The sequence below is a fragment of the Phodopus roborovskii genome, unplaced genomic scaffold (assembly GCF_943737965.1).
Source record: "Phodopus roborovskii unplaced genomic scaffold, PHOROB, whole genome shotgun sequence".
Taxonomy (NCBI): Eukaryota; Metazoa; Chordata; class Mammalia; order Rodentia; family Cricetidae; genus Phodopus; species Phodopus roborovskii.
This window is the reverse complement of record NW_026126646.1, coordinates 4,967,789-4,987,097: the sequence shown is the minus strand read 5'-3', so window position 1 is coordinate 4,987,097 and position 19,309 is coordinate 4,967,789. Positions and strand designations below refer to the sequence as shown.

General features: G+C 53.2%; 1 protein-coding gene across 1 annotated transcript in view; it reads left to right on the top strand.

Annotated features, from left to right (window-relative positions):
• The first annotated feature begins 16,386 nt into the window (after positions 1 to 16,386).
• The window catches only part of Ajap1 (adherens junctions associated protein 1), a 109,527-nt gene continuing 106,604 nt past the window's right edge, over positions 16,387 to 19,309 (top strand). Inside the window, exon 1 of the mRNA XM_051173957.1 lies at positions 16,387 to 16,656. Within this exon, the coding sequence (XP_051029914.1) occupies positions 16,628 to 16,656 (29 nt within the window). The 5' untranslated portion in view covers positions 16,387 to 16,627. The remainder of the gene's footprint in view (positions 16,657 to 19,309) is intronic.

The following is a 19,309-nucleotide window of genomic DNA, read 5'->3' as shown; positions in this document are numbered from 1 at the left end:
GGTGCTGGGAACTGAACCTGGATCAACCACAAGAGTAGTGTGTTTTTAACCACTGAGCCATCTCTCCAACCCTTATTTATTTGTTTACCATTATTTATTTTGACTGGTTTTTAGTTTCAATACAGTGAAGAATCTATTGGAATTTTTCTGGAGGGATTTTTCCCCCCAACAGACTCTTACCACTATTTATTTCTTCATAAAAATTGTTGTGTTCTTTTGAAAAGTTGCATTTACCCTCCCTCCCTTTTTTTTGGTTAATAAATTTGAAATGGCCAACACCTTCCAGGGCCTCTTCTCTGTTAGACTGTGACATTTTTAATTGAGACAATTTTCTCTCCACGGGTGCTCAGGTACCTGGTAAGCTCAAAGTAAATTCTGCTCACTGCTGGATTTTTTTTTTTCTCATACTAAAGCATGTAGCTATTCTGACCGTGGCTGAGGCTGACTTCTTGCTTCCTCTCATAGACCTTTGTGAGAGTGCACAGCCTTGCAAACTGTTCACGGGAGGTGGCTCCCTAAGTAAGCTGTCTGTGTGGAGTTGCTTCCTTGTACTCTCTTGATGTCTCTCAGAGTTTAGACACAGCAGACTTGTAGATCTTTTAATGCTGTTCCCTTCTGGCCCCAGAATAATTAAAAGCAGGGCCTCGTTGCAGGGTGCCTCCTGTGAAGTGTGGTTATATAATTTTACAATTAAGTCTTACATGTGCGAGGACTCCCATTGTTGAACGCCCGTCTCTTACCTCCTTGGCTTGGATCAAGACAGACCGGGCGTTTTCTGGTTGGCAAGCTTTGTCATTAATAATTGTGTTTGTCTGTGAGCTTTGAAAGCTGCTCTTCCTTGTTGCTTTTCTATTCATTGGGTTCATTGAATTATTTGATGCCACTCAAATTGAAACGATTTGTTTACAAGCAGGTTCAGGGCAGTAAAGGCCTCCCAGCCCGATTCTCATGACAGCTCCCACATCCATAGGCCCTTGTTCTCTGAGCAGGGAGTCCACTGTGGTAGACAGAAGCTTTGTGGAGATTGGACCTCAGCCTCGTTAGGAAACCTGGTCATAAGTGGCTGATCACTTCATACCCAGAAACACTTGCCAACTTTGCGTGCTATGACTGGAGTGTTGGAATGTCCCAACTGAGGAATGGCTTTGAATGACATAGACCTTGAGACCCTTTCTTAGTTGACATTTGTGTGCTGCATAGGGTGACAGAAGGAGGCATCTGTACCCTCACGTGGGACCTGATGACTTTGTAATGTCCCTTGCAAGGTGACTGAGGCTGACCAAATCAAAGGCTCACAGCTGTGTGTGGTGTTTGGTCACGAGCAGGGCTGAGGATGTTCCTATGTAACCCAAGCGACACTGACAGAGTCAGAGCTATCTCCCTAGGGTGGCTCCTCCAGGCCATGTGTGACTTCCAGTTTGTGTTTCGAGCGGATGAAGATACTAAGACCCCATCGTGTTTTTACTCCAGGCTAGAGGGGCAGGGGCAGGAGGGAGAAGGAAGGGGAAGAGAAAGTCACCAAGCATCGTGAGGACTGGAATGGGCCCTGTTATGGAACATCTGCCACCAGCTGGAGTGGGGGCTGAGGCTTCATCCTCTGTCTCCACAGGAAAGTCCCTCCTGCGTCCCTTTGATTTCCACAAGGCACCTCCTGCCCAGCTTCCCACATAGGACGAATTTGCATTTTTAATCTCTGGGCTGCACCACAACTGATTTCCTAAGTTTCCTTTGTTTGAAAAAAAAACTCAACGTCATGGCAGGGTACCTTAAACACAGAGTAGTTCTGTAGTTCTGAAGACTGGAGTTACTGATGTGCCTGTTGTTAAGGGCTCTCCCTCCTCCAGGCAGGTTGATGTCTTTCTTTCCAGATGAACTGCAAAGGTTATGGAACTCGGAGCACAGGGCTGCTTGCAGCTCTGAGCCCAAATGCAAGCCCAGAGCTCCCCAAATCTCTCAGGTTTGGTCATTCACTAGAAAGACTTGTAGCAGGTACTGGGACCCAAAGCTATAGGCTATTATAGGAAAGGATGCTGAGGAAGGATGGGAGGAGGGAAAGCCTCTTCAGAGATTGGTGGGCCCTACCCTCATCTCCTTCTCTCACTCTCTGACGGTCAGGGTGCCTCATGCTCCAGCTTCATACAGACCATCCTTAGCCAGCCAAACATCCCAGGCCTCGGGGGTCAGCTAAATCCAGGATCCATCCCAAGTGTGTGATGTATGGCTAGGTGGCTGGTGGCTAGATGCATGGATGGATGATGGGTGGGAGGGTGGGTGGATGGATGGACTGAAAGTGAATAGACAATGGACAGATGGATGGAAATATGTTGGATGGTAGGTGGGTGAATGGATGGAAAGGTGGTCATATGGGTTGGATGGTGGGTGGATGGGGGTGTGGAAAGGTAGATGTGATGTTGATGGATGAATGGAGTAGTAAGTGAATAGATGATGGATTGATGGGTGGATGGATAGATAAACTGGACACCAAAGGCTGATCTTACTGTTAGTGTCTATAGTCTCAGTCTCTCTGGCACAGCCAGACAACCACGAGTACACATATGGTGCCCCTACCTTCCCTTGGGATGACAAAGCTCTCCCCACAGGTGCCGGGAGAGGGCCAACTTCTCCTTGGGTAAGGTAAGGCCCAGGGTACTGCACTGCATCCAGTGTTGGGCAGCTGGCCCGCATTATACCAAATACCTGGGTAAGGTTTTTGTGTGTGTGTGTGCACGTTTAGGTGTGAGTGTGTGTACTCATGTGTGCATGTGTGTATGTGTGTGTATGTGTGTGTGTATGTATTTGTGTGTGTGAGACAGTGTGTGTGTGAGTGTATATGCATTTGTGTGAGTGTGTATGTGCATGTGTGAGTGTGTGTGCATGCGTGTGAGTGTATATGTGAGTATTGTGTGTGTGTATGTGTGTGAGCATGTGTGTGAGTGTGTGTGCCTGCTCATGTGCTTGTGTGTGTGTGTATTTATGTGTGTGTGAGACAGTGTGAGTGTGTGTGTGAGCATGTGTGTGTGAGTGTGTATGTGTATGAGCATGTGTGTGTGAGTGTATGTGTGAGTGTGTGTGTCACAGATTTGCAGGATTAAATCATTATCCTGCTCCATGGTCTTGGGCCTGTGCCGAGATGAGATAGCACATCACAGGGAGGGCATAGGGCGGAACACAACTGCTCACCTGATGGTCTGGGGCCCCCAGGTCCTCTCAACCCCCCCAATGACCTAGGCATTTTTTGTATTAATACAAACACCTTAAAGGTTCCAATAGCATCTTTTAACAGCATCCTAGGCTAAGACCAAACCTCTGATTCACAACACCTAAGACTTTCAGCCCAGGTGGATAAACTTGGTGGAGCCAGAGGCGGACCTCTGCAGTGCATGCTGAGGCTCTGGGGCTTCATGCGCGGACCGGGGCTGGGAGACAGGAGGGCAAAAACCCACGGAGCAGAGCAATGCGTAGAGATGGGCTCTGTGCTTGTGACCGGGTGCCTTTACCAGCTGCCCATCTCCTGGCTCCTACTGCATCCTTTTGGGGGTCTCCTTTCAACTCCCATGTACCATGCCAGCCCCACCTCACCCCCATCCCATTTCCCTCCCACGGCGTAGAGTTGTGTGGGTTCAAGCGGTTGAGGAAGCACATAGATAACCCTGCCTGGGAACAGGGTTCTGGAGTTTGGTCAAGTAGATTCTGTCTCAGGGATGCATTGCGGTTTAATAAGGATCAGGATAAACAATTAGGCTGAACAGATGTTTATTCAGGGAGAAATAACTCACAACATAGACAGGTGAACACCAGCAGGTTCCCGCTCCCAAGGATGCCTCCGGAAGTCCTCCTGTCCCCCTGTGGCTAGCAAGAGAGTATGTTCCCCCTCCCCCTCCCCCTCAGACCTAGTTCCACAGGTCACTTCCACCCCTGGCTCCACCCCCAATGGGCGTGGCCAGTGCCACAGAAGGAGACAAAGTGAAGATCCCACTACAGGGATGTCCTGCTGCAGGGAATACCCGACATCAGCTGTCACCATTGGATCACTTTTCTAAGGTCTGTTCCTACTAGGCCATGCTTCACTCCAGCTATCTTCCCATCCCAACACCATCCTAGCCAGAAATGTGCCACCCACAGAGAGCAAGGCAAACACCATCAGGCCCCATGAGAGCCGGTGGCTGGGAGATTTGGGGTCATGGCTGCCTCGAAGTAGGGCAGCGAGCAGACATGGGTTCCCACACTCTTCAGTTCAATGGGCGGCCACACATTGATCTTAGTCCCATCTCCGTATGGGGATGCCACTTCTTGCTTAACAGCCTCATGTGACACTGAGCAAGGATGATCAAGGATATTTGTAGACAAGGTCTTGCCCAAGAGCAGGAGCTGCTGTGCCTCTCCTCCACAGCTGAGTCCCAAGACCAGTCTTTCCCATTATCCCCATTCCTGGAAGGTGGATTTACTCTGCTGGGCATGAGTCAGACCTCCTGAGCTATTGCACTTTACTTTTTTTCTATTTCCCTGGATCTGCAGGTGCCACAGCTCCCCTTTGTATTATGCACTGACCCAAATCTGACCCCAGGAGAGGCAGAGCCCTGTGGGGATGCTACTTGCCTATTAGGGTCGTGTCTCACTTGGTCAGACTTCCTGCATGGCATGGATATGTTCCAAGGCATGAGAAAACTAAATCCCAGGAGGCAGAATACCTCCTGTTTGCAGGTCCCAAACAGCCAAAGTGCTTGCCAGGACTAGATGAGATTTACCAAGTTATTGGTCTGATTGCCAAGGGCTGGGCATGGAGATGGCCATTGTCCTGTTGAATGAGTATTTGGGTTTGCTCCCTGGGAAATGATCTGGATGTAGATTTGTAGGACTGGGTTACGGTCACTCAGCGATCAGACTTAGATGCTCTTTGACTGGTTTCTCTGTGCCTTCACGTCTCAACCTATGACTTTCTAACCTATTAATGGACTGCAGAGTTAGGCAGTCTCTATATGGTCTGCCAATCCTGGGCTGTGAATCTTCTGGAACACACACACATTTCTTTTTCTGTTTAGTTTCTGTACAACTAGGCAGAGCCCCCTCCCCAAGCTGATGTTCAATAGTTTTCATTAAACACATCAATTACCATTCCAGCTAGGAGCCTTGTAGCATGAACAACTAAACCCCTTTACCTCTTGATCTTGGTGGCCTGCACCAGCATGCATCCCTGACAACTTCCACTCAGTCTGGCTGTCCCAAATCTCTAGAAGTTTCCGAATGAACTTGCTCTCACCATACCCAACAGCACCTAAGGGAGCTGTGAACTCAACAGATCAGCACGGTCACCGGGCGCCGCTGTCTCATCTGCAGGACAGAGACCTTAGCTGTGTCTGTCCCTCTCTGTGCTTGGCGGATGTTTGTTTCCCAGCTCCTGTGGGGGCCAGGGTGTGGCTTCACCCACTTTCTCTGCTTTTTTCTCCTCAAAGCGCCCACGAAAGGGTGTGTCTCCAAGGGACATGGCATTGCTGTGCTCGCAGACGACTGCCTCTGGGACCTAGGGCTCTGCAGAAAATGGCTTCTGGAGGAACTTGGACATCAGCAGAGTGGCCAGGTCAAAGTTCTCTCCTGGAGAAGGAAGAGTGGTTTATGGGAGATCCAGGAGGAAGGAAGGAGGATGTGACAGAGGAGACCCCGCCATGGACTGAGGTGGCGGCGAGGACACAGAGAATCCAAGTAGGATGTGAGGTGACACTGGCCTGAGTCCCAAAGACCCAATCAAGTTTGTCAAGGGACATGAGAATAAGGAAAGAGACTTCCTTATTGGCTCATGGGAGCTTGGGCCAAGTGAAGATGAGGGCCAGATGGCCGCTAAGCCCAGTCAGAGTGCAGGACCAGAGGTAAGCACAGAGGTGGCAGGTGGGCTTGGCCCCGTGAGCCTCCGATTCTGCATATATCCAGTTTTCAGCCAGGGCGTGGCCTCAGAATGTCCTGGCCAAGTCTTCATAATTTACACAGCACTGGCTGGAATGCGCCAAGCATAGGCTGGCTGGACCTCCAAGAACTCATGTAATAGGGACACAGAGGGCTGGAAACTGTTGCTGACCCCATTTTATGGAAGGGTCAATTAAAACCCAGAAGGGTTAAGTGGCTTTTCTAGGGGCACACTGCCAGACTTTCCAGGAATGTGGTGGGACTTGGGCCTGTGTCATACAGCTTGGTTACAACTTCCGGGGGCCTGCAGTAGACTCCGCTGTCCTTGAAGTGGGCAGGAGAGGAGATCGTACCACAGCCATCCAAGGCCTTGCTCCCTGCAATGTCAGGGGCAGGGGGACCTGGCTTTGACTGCTGTGTCTCTGTCCCTTGACAGACAGTCTGTCTTGAAGCCGGTCTTTCCCTGTTAGCCATGCTGGCAAAGGGGAATCGGAGAGCTTACTTTCAAAGGCTCCTTCTTGGGCCGCAAGTGAGTGGCTGCCCCATTATAGCATGCCTGGCCTTCTTTGAAATCCAGATGAAAGGTCCAGTGCTGGGTGACAGGCCCCATGGGAATAATGGCCCAGTAATCTGGACCACTCTCCAAGCAACGGCTTCGCTCCAGAGTTAGGGAGGGCTAATTAGTGTGCCCCGGCTGCACGATCATAATGGGGCCCCGTCTCTCTAGAGGATACCAAGCCAGGACTGCAGATTTGGCTGGGGTTGGGCCTCACTTGGGCCCAGGAGCACCGCGAGACCTAAACGCGTAGTCTCTTCCTCAGGCACCGGCTAGCAAGAGACACTGAGCTCCCCAGTTTTCTTGGAGGTGCAGGCTCTCCCGATCCTGGGCAGCCTGGGGTAGATCCTGTGTATGTCCTGGTCTTCCACAAATTCTTGTCGGATGAGTCGCTGCTCCCAGAGACGTGGCACAGAGACTTGTACCTTCCTGTACTGTCATCTGCTCATCTGCAACTGGTATTGAGACCCCAGAACCCCCCGGTGATCTAGAGGTGCATTTTGCGCCAGTGGCTGGGAGGGACTAGGGGTCGTGCTGTGTGTGTGATTCCAGCCCCTGGGAACCCAGGAGAACTTAGCATGTGTGTGGGGCTGCACGGCATAGGAGAAAGTTGGAAATGACCTTGGGGACAGTCAGGTGGATGGTGGATTCTGATCAGTATTGATAGAGTTAGTCCACTTGCATGTGGGGACAGCCACCAGAGACCCTTGTGGCAAGGGGCACACATCAGCAGGTTTGTTGGCATCCACCCATCTGCTTCTCTGCCACCGGCCTGTGCTAACGGTGACGGTTATCTAAGAGTGTCCCGTGCGATGAGAGGCCCACAGGGCACCCACGCTTGTCCCTCTGGGCCTGAGGATTCCACACACTTGCATTCAAGGCATGTAAGGGCTGAAAATACTTGAAAACGACATGAACATAAATGTGTGGACATTTGCCATTATTTCTTAAAAGATGTAGGATGACATCAGTCTGAACTGTAGTAAGAGTCTTAAGTCACCAGAAGAACAAGGTACAGGAGCGGCCATGCCCCAGGCTAGCATCACACCATTTCCTAAGAGGGGCTAGGGTGCCCGTGGGTCCTGAAGGGCTCCTGGACTGGGTCACCTGTTGCCGCTGGCAGACGACGGCAACAGTTCAATCCCCTTCTCCTCCTGTCCCCAGAATGTTGAGGATGGCACTCAGCAGGGCCATGCAGCTGGTTGGAGGTCACACCTGGGGATTTTCTCGATAAGCCTTGAAGTTGTGTGTTTTATCATAAGAGGACAGCACAGGAGATTTTCTTTCGAGCTTCCCTCCTGCTTGGTTCCAGCATCCCTGCTGAACTCCCCGCTCCCTCCTCTGCTGCTGGCAGAGGGGCATGGCTGGAGAGGGGAGGATGTCCTCCTGATTTTTCTCCTCCTCGGAGCACGCCTGATTGTTGCTGTTGCTTTATATAGCCTGGAATAAGGAGCCTCTGCAAGTTCATCCAGGAAACCGTGGCCCTGATTCAGCTCTACGACACCTGCTCACAGCCCCTCGCGGCCTCCTCCACAGCTCCTGTAACAAAGCGGCCTCCCCAGCTTTCGGCATTCATCCGGCGCTGTGTCACAGTCCCCAGAGACCTAGCATTTCATCTCTTTGCTTGGTGAAATTTCCAGAAATCTGGCAACAGAGGAACAAGGAATTTGGGGATCTCTCTACCCCCATTATGATGTCTGAATCAAAGATGGAAATGTGACAGGGAGGTTGGGGAAAGGGCCTAGATCACACAGGAAGTAGATCGTACAGGAAGTGGATAATATGGGAAAATTCTTCGTGGGCCAGGCCAGGTGGCAACATGCCTGTGTTGTAGCCACTCAGGAGGCTCAGACAGGAGGATCATAAGTTCAAAGCCAGGCTGGACAACTTACTGAGATTGTCCCAAAATGTAATAAGACAGTGATAAAGTGCTTAAGAAGCATGTGAGAGGCCCAGGGCTCAATTCCCAGGAGGGAGAGAGAGAGAGAGAGAGAGAGAGAGAGAGAGAGAGAGAGAGAGAGAGAGAGAGAGGGAGGGAGGCAGCCCAGCCCAAGATTGTTCCTTTTATGTTTCCAACACCACATTGTTCCATACTTTTATTATTTTTAGAGATGGCCAGTTGCTAAGGGCACTGGCTGCTTTTCCAGAGGACCTGAGTTTGATTACCAGCACCACATGGCCGCTCACAAGCATTAGTATGTAACTCTGGTCCCAGGAAATCTGATGCTCTCTTCTGGCCCCCTTTCTTACCTGGCATACAAATGGTGTACAGAAATCTATGTAGGTAAAACACACCACACAAACACACACACCACTCAAACACACATGCAGGTAAATAGACACACACACACACAACACCACACTCATATACACATACAGATGCAATCAAACACACACACACATACACCACACTCATACACACACACACACACACACACACACACACACACACGTTAAAATGAGTAGGTGAGTATAGAGAGTATGCGAGGATTTGGAGGCTGGAGGCATGAGGGTCTGAGTCTGCTCCTTAGCACTTTCACGGAAGCACTGCCCAGCCCTAGCATGTTTGCACCGTGTTAGGTCAAAAGCCACAGAAGCAGAATCAACTGTAGCTGAAAAACTTTGTTTTTCCCTGCCCTGTCGGGGCCCCGAGGTCCATGTGTAAGTCCATGATGCCTTGGTTCACACATGGTGGCCCTCTCAGTTCTGGCAGCCTGGGCATGCCGCTTCTACCATCACTCAGACTCAAAAGCTCATGGTGGCAATGTGGTTGGGATGTCTTCTGGATTCCTCTTGCATTCCAAGCAGGACCTATGAGCTCTACCAGAAATTATGTCATGTAACTTCTACTTACATTGCCAGCACCATGAGTGAAGCACGGGCCCATGTGTCTGCATGGATAGCAGTATTACATGTAAGAGAGTGTAAAGTGGCTTGGCCTTACAGCACAGTCAGAGTGGGGAGTGGACTAGGTCAGGGCCAGCCTCCCGAGCGCACTGTCCTCCACACGCTAGTTTCAGACCTCAGCACTGGATCCCAGGAGCAGTTCCAGGTACACTGATTCCAGAAAGAGACCCACGTGGTCATCCAGCCATGCTCGATATTGGAGTACAGCCTTCAGTCTTGGTCCCATGCTTCCCAACACTGCCTCTGATTATGAAAGCTCCTTGGCCAGATGCCTGGAGCTGTCAGTCTGGGAACAAGTGAGTGACCATCTGACTCAGTGGCCTTGGTTCTCATGGTGGGCCTGATGACTCATGTGGAGTTTGGATAATTAGGCTGTCCATCCCTTGAACTTTTGTGTATACAGCCTCTCAGATGTGTTGAGCTGACAGACTTAAGTGAACTTTAGAAACTTCCTGGGTGTTTGTCCTTCACAGGGACAGATTGCCCTCTCTTTCAAGCGTGTTCCGGAAACTGCTCCACATCAGAGAACAGAGACTCTGAAAAGGCGGTGCTCAAGGAAGTAGCTTTTCTGCTGAATTACTTTCTAGATTGGCAGAGAACAGCCCAGATGCCACTTGAGGCACTGCGTGGGAAGACAGACTCTGGCAATTACTGGTCAAGAAAGGGGCCGCAGAAAGGTTGGCTGCTCTCGGATGTGCGGAGAGGAGCTCTTAGCATGGCCTGAGCACCCAACAAATAGCAAAAATTGATGGCGATGATAATGGTGGTAGTGATGGAGACGGTGATGATGGATAGGGTGATGATTATGGCAGAGATGATGGCAATGTCCATGGTGACAGTAATAAGGGTGACGGTTATGATGTTGATGGAAATGCCCGGGACAATGATGGTGATGATGACAGTGGAGATGATGTTGATCCTGATGAGTGTGGTGACAGCGATGATGGTAATGATGTTTACGGTGATGTAACAGTAATACTGATGTCAGTGAGGATGATTATGATGGTGACAATGGTATGGGAAGTTATGCAGATAGTGGTGATGATGATGGAAATCGTGATGACAATGATGATGGGGATGGTAGTGACAGACTTAAAGATGATGATGGTGGTGATGGTGAAGATGTTGGTTTCAATCTATCCAGTGATCACAATGTTCTCTTCCAAGTAGAGACACAATTCCCAAAGATGCATCTTCTGGTCACCTTGGAGTCAGATATGAACCACTCACCCCACAGATTAGCAGCTGACTCGGTATGCTAGTGGTACAGACAGGGACTTGCACTTGGGGCAGGTGCTAAGGTGGATCCAAATGGTCCTGGTGTTGAGATTCAAGGCTCTGTGGCGATGGCTGGAGAGAGAGAGGCTGATCACAACTATAAGAAACAGCTGTCTTCCTTCTCACAATCTGTCGAGTTCAGGGGCTGGGAAGATGCAAATTATCTTCTTGAAGTGTGGGCATTAGAGAGTGTGGAAGGATTGGATGTCCCTCTGAAGAATTTCTGGCTCACCCTTTGTGAAATTCATACCCCGCTGACACATTAGCACCCTGTGGCATCAGCTTGGCTATGTGACTTGCCTCAGCCAATGAAATATAAACGGAAGTGATCTTATAGTTTCCCAGGAGACACTGCAGGACTGTGGTTGGGCTCTGTTGATGTCTCTCACCATTTGCTGTGTAGCCAGAGATGCTCAGTGAAGAGCAGCTCCCAGGTCAGGTCTTAGATGACTATGGCATGGAGTAGGGCTATGTTGGATAGTGACAGCCATGGCCACAAGCAGGAACTCAACCCTGACTGAGTCCATTGCTGAACACTAGGGGTGATTTTTTGACTTAAGTCTGAACTGGCTGGTGTGGCTTATGAACTGACTCAAGAGAGACATGAGGGCTGGAGGGGTAGATAGCTCAGCCGTTAAAGGCTAGGCTCAGAACCATAAACATAAGAGAGACACGGGAGTGCAAACTCAAAGCTGCAAACTCTGCTGCTTCTGCCTAGAGCCAGAAGTCTCAGAGTCTCCGGGGCTGCAACCGGACCTGATCGTTACCCCATGCCTTGGCATCTGAGGACCTTCTCAGAGAGCCTTACCCAACAGTCTTATCTCCACATCTCAGGCTCTATATACCTCCTGAGTACATGCTCCTCTCCCCAATTAGTGTGAATGCCATGGAGGAGACACTGGACCACAGAGGATCTCTCCTGCCAAGCCCTCATGCCCTGTTTAAGTGTAGTCAAGTGTCTTGTTCCTCACATTGTGGGTTGCCTGTCCCTTGCCATCTTACTGGCTTAGTTAATGTCAATCCTGAGAACCTGGTGAAGGCCTGCCTTCCTTCCGGGATCCTGTTTAAGGCTCAGAGCATTCTGGGAAATTGGGGAGGGAGAGACGACTCCTCTAGTTTGTACATTAGGTGGTCTCTGTGTCCTCATATTTCTTGGTGGCTTTCCCCACTATGGTCGTCTCCCTCCTGGCTGGGCTGCAGTAGAGATGCCTGCTTCCATTCCAAACTGATTTATAGATAACGATGCTGTGAGACACCTGCAAGCTTGGTAGAACACAGACTGCAACAAGGGACAGTAACCTTAGATTTAGGGGCTCATGAGAGTTGGGAAAATCACCTTCCCCATGGGGCTCCCTCAGCTCCCCAGAGGGGGTTCCCCAGCATGTGTCCACCCACCTAGGAACAACACACCCTCTCTTCTCTCCAGATCCAGGCTCCTACCCCTCCCAACCTGGCAGTGCCAGGGAAATGCTCTCCAACTGTGCCACTTTGCAAGGCAGATGGGCCCTCCTTTCTGTCATTCTTTCCCACCCAAAGCTGTCACCCATAGGCGCCTGGAAGCTGTCCAAAGAGGGGCATATCCCTGCTGGGACAGACAGGGCAGGCCCCTTTCCTCCTGCAGCAGGACTCAGGGCATTGGGCGATCCATCTTCTGCTCAGCTCAAACCAAGGGAGAACCGTTCCCCATCTCTGCACACAGCCCATCGTGTCAAACATGGCAGGCGAGTCTCAGCCTTTCCTTGGCTGGCCCTGGGCTGCAAGCTGCCTGGCCCGGGAGCCATTTTGCTGGTGGGCGTTTCTGTCATCCTCACTCCCTCCTCTGCCAGGCTAGCCTGGCTCCTGCTTGAGCTCGGCAGAAGCAGACTTACTTGGAGACAGCTGGGAAGACAGGAGTGATTCCAATGCCCTCAGCACTGAACCTCTCTGAGAAGGCAAGGTGACTTTTGGGGGAGCTGGCAAGGAAGAGGAGGTGGGGGAGACACCTGTGTGAACACTTTGAGGAAACTTATAATGATTTTAATCAGCATTTTCCTTCCATTTAAAACCCCAAACTTAGCTACTTAATCAGATGTCATGCTTAGGACACATTTACCTCCTCGGGAGAAAAATGAACAATGGCAGCTCAATTTGGCTTTGGATGGGTTTTAAAAATAGTCAAGTCTGGGAAGGCCATTAGGTAAATGGCCTCAGAGAGCTTGAAGGAGGACCTCCTGCGGGGCTGCTGCTCCTTTGTTGAGAGACTGGGAAAGGGAGAGGTGAGGAGAGCAGCCTGTAGTGAGGCTTGGCAGTTCCAGGTGGGGATGTCTGCCACGCAGAAGGGAAACCATCAGAAACAAGGGCCTGCTCTTTGCACAGAGAGCCCCAGTAGGGGTCCTGCCTGTGCACACGGAGGCTGGCAGGTGTGTGTGTATGTGTGGATGCATGCATCTGTTTGTTCATCCACATCTGTATGTGCCCATGTGTGTACAGATGTGGGCACGTGTGTCTGTGTGTGCATCTGTATACCAGCACACATGTGTTTACATCCACGTACCTGCATGCATGTGTGCATGTGTGTATTAGGTGGAGTGACACATTTCCCCATTCCCTCCTCTCTGAAGGAGAGAAAAGTAAACCAGCTGGCTACAAGAGAGACCTGAATTCAGGGAACAGATCACAGGCATGGTGAGATGGAAGGTTTTGCTTTTTGTTTGTTTGCTTTTGTTTTTTTTGTTTGTTTCTTTAACATTTGTAAAAAACAATCAGAGATTTCTTTTTAAACCGAGAGATAAAGGAAAACAAAGAAATAATACACAAGGGCTTGCCTTTGTGAGGTTTGTATGTGAGTTACTCTAGGGAAAACTGAAGTTCTAAAAGTCCTGATAGAGGCTGAGGGTCTCCTCCCCTGCCTAAATGGAGAAGCGCCATTTGTGTTACTGTGGTCTGTCCATTTTTTTTTTTCCTGGAGAATTCTGTCATTTAATGGACCCATCCTTGCTTGGAGAAAATGCTTCTAGCCATCGTCTTTCTAGCCCAGCCCCTCCTCATCAGGCCTTGAAACATGGGCAAGAGAGTGTGATCTTGGCTTGGTTAACTACCACTGAAGCTGAGCATTTCCCTGCATCATTGCTGTAGGTGGCAGACTGAAGGTTGAGTGTTACCTGTGATAGCAAACAGAAGCCACAGGCATTTTGTAGGCAACTGAGGTGGCAAGTATCTCAGAACGTGTCTGGCTGTCAGCTTTATTGGCATTTGCTAGTTGCTCATTTAATGTGTCAACAAGAACATACATAAGCCACAAGCTGGGATCATTAATTTGTTTCTGTGCAAGTGCTGGGGATTGAACCTGGCTCTTCATCTAGCTGCATCCCAACATTGCAATAACATCATAAACTTCATGGGGATGCATATGCAGCATTCTAAGAGGCCAGTCGATTTTGTAAGGCTGGGAAGGGTCTGTAGAAGAAACCAGGTCAGAACCCCACCCCCACCGCCACCCCCCAGCCACCTGGCTGGCCAGGCTGTTAAGATGCCACCGGAAGGACTCCTTAGGCTGCTGGAAGGTCCTCCCTTGCAGTACTCCAGTTTTTCCCGCTAGGTGGCAGCAGTACAGGCATCTCCTTTCTGGTTGGCAGCTGGGTCCGGCTTGTTCTATTAGGACCTCCCTGGCTCTTGGCTTTGTAAGAGCATCTCCCCATAACCCTTCAGGACCAGAGCTCCGAGAGAAAATGACCCAGAAGCAGCCAGACAATCGAAGTGCTGAGTCACCTGGGTGTCTTTGGACCACAGGCTGGCACCGAGCTAGTAACAGTTGCACGTGTGCCCAGCCAACTTATTTAGTTCTAATTAAAACCTCCAGAGGGAAGCGACAGGAAACCGGTCTTGTAGAGGAGAGGGCTGAGAGTCCGAGAGGTTGAATAATACAACCCAGAACCCCAAGACAGTGGCACCTATACCCACGTTCACGTTCAGGCTCTTTCCTTGGGTCTCTAGAGGAAAATCAGAACTACCCTTGTCCTGTTCAGCCGGAGGGTTTGCAGGGGGTGGGCGCGTGCGCAGCGTGGGGGGTGTATCTCTGGCTTCGAAAACCCTTGGGCTGGAGGCTGGGGGAAGGGCCTGCCTGGGACTTATTGTTGGCTCCTCCTCCTCCACCAGGAACCCTCCTAGGGAGGCCTCACCCTCTCCTAGGGGGCCAACTGCTGGGCTGCAGCCACTGCACATAGCACCTTGCAAAGTCCGGGCTAGCCTCTCTTTACTCTCCTGGTATTGGCTTTCATGTCCATGCAGAAAGGTCGCTGGCTGCAGCTCATTTCTAAGGCCCTCGACTTTGCTCTTCTCCGCCCCTGTGTGGAGTTGAGAGTTGGGTTTTGTCCCAACAGTTCCTCAGGGACGCAGCAGCTCTGGCCTCCATGGAAGCCTGTGCCTCCCTGTCACTTCTGTCAGAGAAAGGGGACCTCAGAGTGTCTGTCTTTCACTAATCGGCCATGCAGATACGACTAACCAGGTAGGGCACCGGGAAAAGCTGGGTCGGTGAGTGGACAGGATTTCTCAGAGTCTGGGAAACCCAGGTTCCTAGCTCTCTGGCTCCGAAAAGGCTGCAGTTGCCATTACATTAGGAGCGAGAAGGACACTGGGCTGGAGACTAAATAACCGGGCAGAAACACGCTCCAACCGAATGCTGAAACTTCATCTGCCTGGACGGAGGCCAGGCCCAGGCAGTCGGGAGGACTCCCCAGTGGAGGTCCCTCCGCAGCCTCCCACAGCCTCTCGCGGCACCAGCGCCTTGCAGCTCCGCGGGAGGAAACTTTTTGTGAAGCCCTAGCTCCCCGAGCCCCACGAGAACCTCCCCTCCCCAAATCAGCTCTCCGCGTCCACAGGGCGTACTTAGAGCCGGGTCCGAACCTCTTAACTGCTTCGCATGCCATCCGGTTACCGTGGCAACACCATCCGGCGGCGCCCGGCGGTCCAATCGGAGCCTGCGGCCTCTTTCGAGCCTTTCCCAAGGTGGAGACCGGGACGCAGCTAGGGATGGGGAAGGGGCGGGCCAGAATCCTGTCTCCGGCGCCGCCCAGGCCACTCAGAGCCCAGGTCGCCAGTCCAGCTCCAGCGAGGTGGGCTGGTGAGCCTAGCCGGCCGGCCGGGTTAAGGGCTCCGATTCCAGGTTGAGGGGCGGGGAAGGAGGGTGACGTGAGCCGGACCAAGCGGGAGGAGTTGGGACCCGCTCGCGGAGGCGGGGGCAAGAGCCCAGAGGCAGACGCGCTGAGGGAGGCGGCCAAGCGGCGGGGCGGCTCTGCGGAGGGCGCGGTGGGCGCGGGCGGCGGGGCCCGGGATCCCCGCGCGCCTCCTCCGCGCGGCGCCGCCGCCGCGCGTCCCCACGCCCCGCGCTCCACGCGCCCTCGCCCCGCGCCTCCCCTGCCCGCCTCCTGCCAGTCTCCCGGCCGCGGCCGTCTGCAGAGCGAGCGCTCAGACGGAGCTCTCAGGCAACTTGATCGGTGGCGGAATCCGGGACAGAAAACCCCCAATTCGTAGGCGGGTGAAGGCGACCCTCGCGAGCCAGAGGGGCGACCCTCTAAAGCCCCGGGCCACGCCGATCACAGCCTCGGAGGTCCTTGCACCTTGCGCCGCGCATCCGGCTTCGCTGCCCGCCGCCCCGGAGGGCGAAGCCGCGCTCCTCGGAACCTCGAGGCCGGTGACAGCTCTGGAGAGCGCCCACCTCGCCGCCGCCCGCGCCGTGTGACCTGCGGAGGGGGCCCCGAGTCCCGAGTCCCGGCGGGAGAATGTGCGTCCCCGCGGGCCGGCCCGCCTGAGCCATGCGCCCCCTCGGCGGCGGAGCGCCGGCCGGCATGGAGCCCCACTCGGCCGCACTCTGACTCGCTGTACGCCCCGCGGCCGGCGGGCGGCGGCGGCCCGAAGCCGGGGAGCGGCGCCACGGGACGGGAGCGAGCGGGCGCGAGCGCCGCGCAGATGGCCGGGGCAAGCAAGGTCTGAGGCTCGGCTCCCTGAAACGTGACCATGTGGATCCAACAGCTTTTAGGACTCAGGTGAGCGACCCGCCAGAAAGCAGGGTGCGTGGGGGTGCGTGGGTGCTGAACTGGGCTGGGCTGGGCTGCTGCTCACTGTTGCAAACGAAGGCACCTCTTCTCGCCTCCCTGAGGCGGCCCGCGTGGTGCATCGGAAGCCGTGCAGCGCTGCCGCCTGCAGCTGGTCCCGGCAAGGAGCTCCGCGAGTCTGGGGTCGCTTGCCCCAGTGACCTGGAAGCTAGGCGCGCCCGCTGCTCGGGAAGCCAGCAGCGCAGTGTCCTGGCCCGTGGCCCCGGCGCGCCTCCTCTCGGGAGCCCGGAGCGAGTTGCGAGCCATTGGGCGCGGCGGACTCGGGGGGCCCGGGCTGACGCTGGAGGCGCCGGGGAAAGCCATCAGCCTTCCCAGTTCCCGAGCCAGCCTTGCTACGGAGTTGGAGGAGCCCAGAACCTCACAGCCTCTCTGCCAGCCCTTCTGTCTGTTCCTCAGGACCCTGGGGGGCCCTGAGCTGGAGTGTAGTAGGAGCCCAGCTGCCCATCCAGCTGCTTTGGGGGTGACCTCCGGGCAGAAGGTCGCACGCAGCTGGCGGACAGCTGGGTCTGGAGAGCTTGGATTCTGGGGAGAGATAACAGGCAAACCCCTCCAAAGCACCTTCCTTTCACAGACACACAGGCACACAGATACACAGGGCTTGTCTGTGCCTGGGACTTTAGGGCTAACAGGAACTCAAGCCCAGCGTGGTTATGAGGCCGGCCGGAAAGACCCTTCTCTTTAAACTTTGCCCACCCACTGAGTCGCTCTGGCTTCTCTGGATCCTGCCCTTGGCGGCCTAGGGGTCCCCATGATGCAGTTGCCTCTTTTGCAGTGCGGAGTTCCTACTATCCCTGCCCTCAAGTAAGGGGTCTTTGGTCTGGGTCGGGGGAGGGACTTAGGCTAAGACGACGCAGATGGAAGCAGAGAAAGGCTACTTGCACTTCTAATGTTTGTCCACTGGGATGCACTGCGCTCCCGTGTTGAGGACACAAGGGGTCGCTGGCTGCTGGGGCAGGCTGCCTGCCTCACCAACCCCCACCAGCATGAAGCTGGGGAGAAAGTGGGGCCAGGGGAGGGAGGAACATGTGTGCGACCTGATTTTGAGAAGTCTGAAGGAGACTGGCATGCGAGTGTTTTCTAGCTGTCCTTGATTTACGAGTGGATTTGGTACCTAGGAATAGATGCCGGCCCGCTCGGCATCATCTAGTGAGGACTGTCACACGTCATTACTGGCATTGCTTTTCCTGGTGGCCGAGTTTGTTTGCGCTGTGGGCTTTAAGAGGTTAATCATCAGGTTAGTGGGCTGAGTGTGGGGCGCAGGCTGGGCCTCAGTCCATCAGTGGACTGTGGTGAGGTAAGGTTTGGGCTCCCGCAGTTCTGGGGTATGGACCAAAGAAAACAGGAACAGCTCTTCTGGCATGACCCTGACCTAGGTGCCCCGCCTGCCTGCCTGCCCCCCTACCCTTCTGGTCGGGACTGTCCCAGTGCTCAGCTACATCCCAAGGATTTGAGGGCAACCCAGTGGATTCCCTCCCTGTCCAGAGGCAGCTCGAGCTGCAGTCTGCCACCTGCTTACTTGTGGCAACTTCCATGCACAAGTTGCTAGATTGATAGGTTAGTACATTTTGTTAAGGAGAGAGACAGAGAGAGAGAGAGAGAGAGAGAGAGAGAGAGAGAGAGAGAGAGAGAGAGAGAGAGAGAGAGAGAGCACCTGCAAAGAAACCTCCTTTGAGGCTCAAAATTCACTTCCACAGTTACCATAGAACAACAGTCGTCGTGACAGGTTCTCCGCTTTTGTTGGTGATTTTGGGGTTTGACCTTTTAGGTCCACCCTCCCTCCCCACCAGATGCAGCATGCAAGATTTTCTACGCGTGCACCACCCAACCCCAAAGGGGACCGCCAGAAGCAAAGCTAGCAGCTTCCCTCTGGGCAGGAACACGGAGCCTGAGCCCAGGAGTTATGCCTTTGCTTTGCAGCCCTTCATCCTCTCTTGCTAACTGCTCCCCACTGCTGGGTGAGCACTGGGCATCTTGCTGCCGAGCTTGGAGCCTGGTTAGGCTGGGGTGGCAGAAGGCAGTCTTCTTGGGAAAAGGTAGTTCCCTGCAAGCCCAGGGAGGGGCTTCCTAGTTCCCACCTGGAGAGTCAGGGTTGGTTACTTCTGCGATGAAGCCAAACTGTACACGGATGGAGCCTTGATGCCCTAGAAGGCAGAAACAGATGGAGTTGGATTTTTCTGCTTTTATGTATTTATTTATTTATCTGTTGGTGGGAGTTGTAGCAGGGCTTCCTTGGGTCCAGAGAAAGGCAGCCCTTGAAGGAGACTCGGGGCTTGCTGGCCTGCCTGGTCTCAGGGCAGCACAGACAGTGTGCTTACCCTGTAGGCAGCCCAAGTCCTCAGGTCTGGCCTGGTGGCTGATGGCCTCTGAGGCTGTGACCTGAAGAGACTGGCCTCACGGGGGTGTATGGAGTAGATGGGAGCAAGCACCCATAATGTTTGCTGGGTCGTGTTCAGAAGGAGGAAGGAGGAAGGCAGCCCTAAACTCAAAACTGGACTTGTTCCTGAGTCAGTCCTGCCTCCCAGCCCGGAGCTTTTGGCATCCCTTCTGCTAGTAAGGCCCTGGGTACACATTCAGAACACAATCC